The sequence below is a fragment of the Beta vulgaris genome, chromosome 7 (genome assembly GCF_026745355.1).
Source record: "Beta vulgaris subsp. vulgaris cultivar EL10 chromosome 7, EL10.2, whole genome shotgun sequence".
In the NCBI taxonomy this organism is placed as follows: Eukaryota; Viridiplantae; Streptophyta; class Magnoliopsida; order Caryophyllales; family Amaranthaceae; genus Beta; species Beta vulgaris.
Window position 1 is genome coordinate 7085426 of NC_079208.1, and position 8515 is coordinate 7093940.

General features: G+C 32.7%; 1 protein-coding gene across 1 annotated transcript; it reads left to right on the forward strand.

The window, feature by feature from the left end:
* Positions 1–4880: 4880 nt before the first annotated feature.
* LOC104898531 (homeobox-leucine zipper protein ATHB-22) lies at positions 4881–8228 on the forward strand. Its single transcript, XM_010685623.4, has 3 exons — positions 4881–5197; positions 5997–6367; positions 7820–8228. The coding sequence occupies exons 1-3, from the start codon at positions 5023–5025 to the stop codon at positions 8057–8059; spliced, it is 786 nt and encodes a 261-aa protein (XP_010683925.3). The 5' UTR covers positions 4881–5022; the 3' UTR covers positions 8060–8228.
* The last annotated feature ends 287 nt before the right edge of the window (positions 8229–8515 follow it).

The following is an 8515-nucleotide window of genomic DNA, read 5'->3' on the forward strand; positions in this document are numbered from 1 at the left end:
TCTTAAATCTCGGAAGAGAATATTATGTATATATTCTCTATTACACCCCAGCAGTCGTAGCGGAAGAAATTCGAACACTCAGACTAGATCTAAATCATGCATCAAACTATGGTAACCTAAGAATTAAGATCAAATAGAGAAGCAGACCTAATACGTAGAGTAGAGGAGAGCACTGCTGGACAAAGGGGCACATGCGGGAATCAAAAGGCAAGAGAATCGTAGCTTATCAATGTTGTGTGCCTGCACAAGCGGCCAAGTCTGTTGTTACTGATTTTCCAACCTTTTTATACCCTTTCCATGCTTTTTCACCCTTTCTGCTCATTGCCTCCAACTGTGGGAATCGAAGTAGCAGTAGAAGGGGAATATAATCCTAGTTACTTTTATACTTCCTTCATCTTAAATATAATCTGGAAGATATTATTATTGATAATAATTGGATCTTTTCCTGTGGAGATCCACGAAACTGATGTAGCAAAATAGGATATAAAATGAAGCTGATTTTCTAGATCTTCAATCATATAAACTAATAAAAAGAACATAAATTATTAAAAATCACGGTCCCAATAAATTTACTTAATTACCTTTTAGTAGATCAACAACTCTACCAAAAAAAATGAAAGAAAATCAAATTTAAATAGCATAAATCAAATATTTGATCAATTATACACAATCAAGTAGTAAATCAAAAAGAAAAATACAATCAATTAACAAAGTGAAATGATTTAATTAAAACAAAATACTTTGTTGATAAAAATATAATAAATACTTAATAAATCTGTGTAACATTCTTTTATCGCTCATCAGTTTTAATTTTAAAAATATTAAAGAAAGTATATATAAAATAAATAATAAAAAGACGGGTTTGGTTAAGTGATATAGGCTTAATCAACAAAATTAACTAGCCCAAAAAACATGTCTAATGTTCAAATTTTACCTTTGTTTATGCCCAAAAAAGTTATAAATTATGTTCTAAAAAAGTGAGGCACGCATAGCGTGCATAAATTGCTAGTATTAATATAAAAGACCTAATCACTAAATAAATTAAACTAGTCACCAAAAGAAATTAACCTAATCACTACTGGGTTAATTCTCTTTTTGATATTGGGTTTACCATTGCCTAATTTTAATTTAAAAATAGGCGATCTCTTACAAGACAAATTCAGAGGTCTATTAAGTTATTTGTTTTCAATTATAGTGGCTTTAATTTGTTTTAATAGAATTCGATTTTGTATCATGTTAGAGTGATCTCAACTTTTGAGAGTGTCTTATCAAAATAATTTTTCACCACATTTAAACCGCTAAATTTGATAATCATTGCACATGACATTCTTTTATAATTGAGCTCGTTTTTAAATAAATTAACTTACGTCGATAGAAGAGTTTTATGCATCAATAACTAATCGATTTAGCAAGTTAATTAAGGAGTTTGATTGTTTTGAAAAGAGCGAGGCCTCACAAAATATATAGTTTAATTTTTGACTATAAATGACTATATCCTGTAATTGAATTAACGAGCTATGTAATAAGAAGGAAATGTCAACATATTGTAACATATTTTTATGTTTTGTGTTATAAAAATATGGATGATTGAGAAGATTAATATAAAAGCGTGGGCAAGAATTGTAGCTCGCAATTTCTTCCCCTTTCGCCTAAGCATTGATATGCACTATATCATCCGTGACATGACATTTCTTTGAAACTTATCTTTGCTATTCACCAAATGAAAATGAAAAGCTTTGTAAGAGGTATTAAGCTCGTAATCCGTACTTTGCAATTCATTATCCAATCATCAAATTAGATTTTATATCTGACAAAATATCAGCGTCGGGTAGTATGTAGTGATAGAGTATAGATCTATTCTTGGGGCCTTAACTATCCGTTTAAGTTTTTTGTTGAGTTGGTCCTTTGTCATGGTATCAGAGCCAGTGTGATTAAAAGGTCACGGGATCGAATCTCATCCACCCCTCCTTGGTCCTTTGATATGTAGTTCTACCTCATTAAAAATACTAAGAAAAAAAATCGTAAGACAATAAAATCACAAATGACACCCCCTATATATATGTCTTTCTTTCTTAAGCATTGACATGACAACTAAAATGACAATTGTCATTTCCAGTAGCTATTTCATAATTTTAGCTATAGGTATTAACAAAACATTACTATGTGAGTTCTTGAATCTCTTTTTAATGTAACTTTAACTTCTATATTATACAACTTTTCTAATACATAATTTAACATATAAATCAGTAAAGAATGTACATATATAAGAAAGAAAGTACATGAGTTGTTAACTTAAACAACTATATGAGTATAGGAATGGAAACTGGGAGATCGGAGATTGAAAAGAGAGCTTTATTTACTTCCATCCCCTCTTAATAAAAAAAAATTATTTACATTAGAAAGATTTGAAAGGAAAATGAAAGCTCGTTCTTCCCTTCCCTTCCTTTTCCTTTACCTTTTCTTTCATCATTCTTATCCAAATAAATGTAAATGCAGCAAACTGATACTTTCTTATTCTAAAATAGATGAAACATTTACCACTTTATAAGCTGTTTCAAAATAAATAAAACGTTATTTTATTTGGTATCACATGGATTCCTCTTTTCCTTTCTACTATCTCTCTTCTCTCCTAAATTCCTGTGTTGAAACCCTACGTTTTATTTAAAAGAGAACGGAGTCGTATTACAATTAGTTATGGGAGTATTAGAAATCACAGAGCCTGTTTGGAGGAGGAATCTAAAGTCACTATCTGGTCCCCAAATCTTGGTCTTGGTAAAAACAGACAACTTATGCATTCCTCCTTCTCACGCCTTGCACAGCTAACTTCTCTCTGTATTCTCTTTTACTCCCTTGCACAGCCAAACAGATCTCTGGTCTCTTGTAGAAGAAGAGCAGAGAAATAAAAACATAGGAAAGGACGATGTAATAGTATAGGGAAGCATATAATGAGTGCATGTAACCTACCAAATTTATATATTTTATGTTATTTTTTCTTCATCACTGCTAATAATAATACAAAAAACAAAACTGTGAAAACAAAAGCAGTCTACTACAGTCTACTCTCTGGGTTGTCATCAATCCCAAGAAATTTGCTGAAACTAAACAGTGTTTAACTTTACCTCACTTGCAGTGTTAATAGTGCACTGCAGCTATCTGTAGCTTGCTCACACCTTCTTGGTTAGATTTGGATTTGAGTTTTAGGGTTCATTGCAATCAATGAAGGGTGTCAGATTTTCTGAAGCCATTTCAGAAATGTGATAACTGTTAGGGAGTCAAGATTACTGTAGAACACCTTCTTACAAAAAAATTAAAATTCCTTTGTTAATCTAATTTTTAGTGATTGATATATGATATAGCATTGAAATTCTTTTCTAAGTTGATTGGTGCCTTGTGTCATAGATGAGTAAAATGATAGGTTGCACGTAGACAGATATGGTATATATGGGTGCGGATTCGGGTACAGGGACAGAAAACGACAAGATTTTGAAATTTTAGGAATATCGATAATAGTACGGGTGCGGGTATGATTATGTTAACTAAAACAAGTACCAATGCTACATAGGTAAAATGGGTTTGAAAAAGATACATTTTTCAAAAAGAATTAGAAATTGTCATGGACTACCCTGATCCAGTTGTGGAAAGTGCATGGTGTACTCATAATATTTGTAACATATTTGCCATGTACGCTTAATGACTATCAAACACAATTGCATCACATTGTCATTTGAGCATGTCTTCATAAGATAACTGCAAATGTCTTTAGAACGTTAGTAATAATGTCACACCATTATTTGAACATGTGATGCATCATACAAAAAGATGAGCCAAAAGCACAAAAAAAAATATTATTGCTCCTCAAAATACATTACTCATTTGACATTTTAAGATGACTCAAAACACTTTACTTTTTTTATGTTTGGACAATATCTTGAGCCAATCCTTTTCCCTTCTCTTCTCAATAAACTTTACTTGTTATCTTCAACCATACTTATTTTATCTTTTTTTTTAATATAATGATAATAGTTAATACTATCCATTAGGTCAAATCAAGTTCATTTTTGTGACCCCAAGATCTTTCAAAATGTCATATTTTATACTTTGTCCTTAATATCTAAACGAAAAACAATTGAGCGATGATTCTCTCCTATTTTTTTCTCTCTTTCTCTCTCAAGCTCTAGCCTTCATTCATTGATTTTTTTTAGTGGAAATTCATCGGTAAAATCGATGGTAAGCTCTAATTTGTGTTTTTACCAATCCTATAAATCTATTTTTCTAGTGTATACTCCATTTGTTTCTTTTTATATTTCATGCTTTTCTTATAGGTTCTTCACAAGTTATTAAAAGAGATGGTCTAATTTTATGTTAAAATTAGACTAACTTAAGTTTATCACTTTATTCAAAAAGCCCATCACTTTATTCAAAAAGCCCATTAATACTTATCTTCTTTCTATTGAGCTTAATATGTTGCCTAATTTTAAATTAAAATTAGACGGTCTCTTATAAGACCAACTCTAGACCTCTAACCACTTTTTTTCTTTTGAAATGAAGCTAACACAATCTATTTTGCATTCATACTTCCACAAATCAAAATGACACTTCTATAGGGAAAATTTTCCGTATACCTACTTGATAGACTACCCACCATTAATAAAGACGTGTTTAGTATTATAGTAGTGGATATCCAACTCAACATAATAATTATTTTTTAATGCTCTATTAGTAGTGCGTTGTCTATCCAATAGGTAGGTGTAGCAATGTCCCTCGTATATGTAGAAAGTTCTAGCAAATAAAAACAAAAATTTAAGTTATTCTGGTGCTCCAATCCCTAGATAAAAGAATCACTGTATTTATTACATACAATAGCACACCCAAGAGTCCTTTTTATGAACTTGTCTTCTCACTTTCTAGACTTATCCCCAACATTTTCTTAGCTCATGGTAGTTAAGTCCCTTTCCTAATTTGTCATTTTTTCTTCTTCTGTATACATAATGAACAGCAGCAAGCAGTTGATATGTTACCCAAATGTTTTGGGATAGTCTATTTTATAGGAGAAGACAAGAAAGAGAAGCCAAATTAAATATGGATTGGAATAATAATAGTGATATCTTAAAAAACTCATCAGCCTTTGTTTCTTGCACCCCCGAGATCTCCTCCAGCAACTTACTTTACAATATTAACCAACTTGATAGTTTTCCTGGTGAGTTTATCATAGTTATATGCATGTATTATATCTCTCATTCATTTGTATCCTCATGTATGTAAGAAACTTATTTATCAATCATATATGTTACTATTTCTAGCATAGTATTGAACATATATGGTGTACTTAGTATATAGTATGTTGTGAAGTTGTCATGAAATGCTACTATTTTTCAAGCTTTAGGTCTTAATTAATATAGTAAAAGGGTAAATCCTAGCCTATCTCTCGTTTTAATACTTACTCCGTCCATAATAAGTGAAACACGGCTCTGTTTTATGTGAAAGCTTTTTTAGAGAAGTTTTTCACTTATTATGAAACGGGAAAAGTATATGATTACTATATGAAGTACGTATCCTAGGTGTGCTAATAATATTGTTTAGCAACGTTGTGATTTTCTTGCAGTAAACATGCACTACATATATATAATATGCAGGGCCGTTCCTGATAATTTTTGGGCCCTAGGCGGACCTAAAAACAAAGGCCTCTATATGAGTCGATCCTAATATTTTATAGGCCATATAATTAAAACCTTCGTACCTAAAACTATAATCTATATTTTGTTAATGATACCAATAAAAAATAAGCACATAATATTATTAAAAATTGTACAAAATAGCACAAATTTCACTAAATATTCAAAAAGTGTATCAATTTTTATTTAACTGGTCATAATTAATTTATTTTTTTGGGCTCCACACGATCGCGGGCCCTGGGCGGTGGCACTCCTTGCCTACCCTCGGAACCGGCCCTGATAATATGGTAACTAACTCTAGTTCATTATATTTCAATCCCCAAGGTTTAGAGGTAATAAAGCATCAATGTTCAGTTGATGAGATGATGGGTTCAAATATTGTTGCAACGCCAAGTATGGGAATGGGAAGAGACATGATTATGATGAGTTTTGGCAATAATCAAGAGAAGATGAAAAGGCGGTTGACGACGAATCAACTAGAGTCATTAGAGAGTAGTTTTCAGGAAGAGAGGAAGTTAGACCCTGATAGAAAGATGAAGCTTGCAAGAGAGCTGGGTCTTCAACCTCGCCAAGTTGCGGTGTGGTTCCAAAATAGAAGAGCAAGGTGGAAGGCTAAGAAACTTGAGTATTTGTATGATGCTCTTAAGCTTGAATTTGAAAATGTGTCTAAGGAGAAGCAGAAACTCCAAGATGAGGTTAGTACTTTCTTTCTCCACCAACTTATTTTTCAAAAATTATTAAAAGGGACAGTCTAATTAATTTTTAATATAAAAGTAGACCTAGTTACTAAATGAATTAAACTAGTCATCGAAAGAAATTAATAACCTAGTTATTATTAGCTAGGCAAATTCTCTTATTAATATTAGACTTACCATTGCCTCTTTATTAAAATAAATTACTTTATTCACTACTCCATTTATTATGATGGGAAAAAATCACAAATAATTATAATTGGATAGCTGGATATATACTCAATTTTACTATGACGTAAATGTTTGTTCTTTTACTTTATTTTTTGCTTAATAAAATCATTGGTTAACTATTTTGGCTTTGTATTGACTATACCTAATAACAACCTCATGTATTAAAAAACTAACAAATAGAATCCAGGTTAACTTAACCCTATCTTCACAGTTCACAACTTCACACTCATTCGACTACTCTACCCATTAATCAAGTTTATGAACGACATGTGTATAATGTTAATTTCTTAAAAATTAATTCCGAACTCCATGTATGATGAAGCATAGTTTGTTCTAGAGTGATCAAAATGCGAGGTTAGCCGGACCGCCACTATAAAAATCGGTCCGCACAAGGGGTCAGGTCAAATTTCGAACCCGATTTTATTGCTCAAAGCCTGTTTTTTCGGCCCTAAATCGGTTTAGTCCGAAATTTAAACTAAAAAGTCATTTTTGACTTGCCCAAAGCCCATCTCAAACAAAAAAGGACGGACCGGACCGGGCCCAAAATCGGGCCCAATTTGCACAATCCCGGGAATTTTCTAATTGGGTCAGACTACCTTTTAGATTATCTCTAGTTTGTTCTTTGTTAATGTAATTGCAATTGTACGATTAAGAGCAATCATTGTAGTCTTGCAAGTGAACACAACCAATATCGTGCTACATTTACACAACAAGATGACTAGTACAATTAGGGGTGTGCACCGGTCCAGGACCGGACCGCATCGAAACCGGCTGGACCGATGGACCGGAATACAGGGTTTTTTTGCCGGACCGGAAAAATTCCGGTCCGGTCCTGGACCTCTTGGACCAGATTTATTTAAATATATTTATAAATTATATACATTAAAAATTAATAATTGTAATAACAATAATCCTAAAGAATAAATAGTAGGTTTTAAGTTTCTAACTTTCTACTTTTTTTTATAACATATGAACTTTGTTTATAATAAAATAGTAGAAATTCCAGTCCAACCTGTCCGAACCGGAATTTTCCGAATTTAGTCCGGACGTGACCAGTGGACCGAAATCCTGATATTTGGTGGACCGGAATCTCCGGTGCGGTCCGATTCCGATCCGGATCGCTTTGTGCACACTCAAATTGATAAGTACAGTAGCCGACCCTTTGCGACTCTTTATGCTCACATATAGAAAACTAATGGGTAAATCTTAAAACTCAATGAACAGGTACTAAAATTGAAGTCTATGCTTATGCAACAAGCCACAAAGAAACAAGTTTACAACTATACAGAAGCCTCCTGTGAAGAGACCGTAGAAAGCTCGTCGGTTGCAATTCCAAATTCTGATCATCACAAGAACGCACAAGCCGTTTTCAGTCGTGGGCACAACAACAAAGAGGGTCATCATCTCTTCAATGTTGACGATTACAATGCAGTCTCACCATGTTATTGGGGTGCTTTTGCATGATTAATATATAAATTAATTAACTTGTGCTTGAAAATTACATTAAATAAATTAATATATGTCTATATCTTAAGGTTTTTTTAAGAGACTTTAACTAGCTAAATACTACAATGTGAAATGGTACGTACGACTAGCATTTTGGGAGCTTTCACGCATAATTACCCTTGCATTTTATTTTTTTTAAGGTAAAGAGAAGGCGCTCTAATCAGATTGAAATTTTGCACAAGTCAATCCGGTCCGACTTTGCAGGCAAGGCCTCTCAAAAGTAGGGAGAATAGTAAGGGGAAATCTCCACCTCGAAAATGCCTCGCTTTAGTAGGATATGATCCCACGGGGATACAAACCAAACCACTAGATCAAGTACTATTTGTTCGTCATGCTTGCACTTGTACCGAGTCTTTTATGATTTGTTTTACCTCAACTATATACTAGGATATGCTACTAAATATACTAATTATT

What these genes read in the sequence shown, in the direction of transcription:
- LOC104898531 (XM_010685623.4), top strand. Translation starts at nt 5,023, where the DNA reads ATGTTTTGGGATAGTCTATTTTATAGGAGAAGACAAGAAAGAGAAGCC. An exon ending in CCAACTTGATAGTTTTCCTG is followed by an intron (nt 5,198 to 5,996) that starts GTGAGTTTATCA and finishes TCAATCCCCAAG; the next exon opens with GTTTAGAGGTAATAAAGCAT. An exon ending in AGCAGAAACTCCAAGATGAG is followed by an intron (nt 6,368 to 7,819) that starts GTTAGTACTTTC and finishes CTCAATGAACAG; the next exon opens with GTACTAAAATTGAAGTCTAT.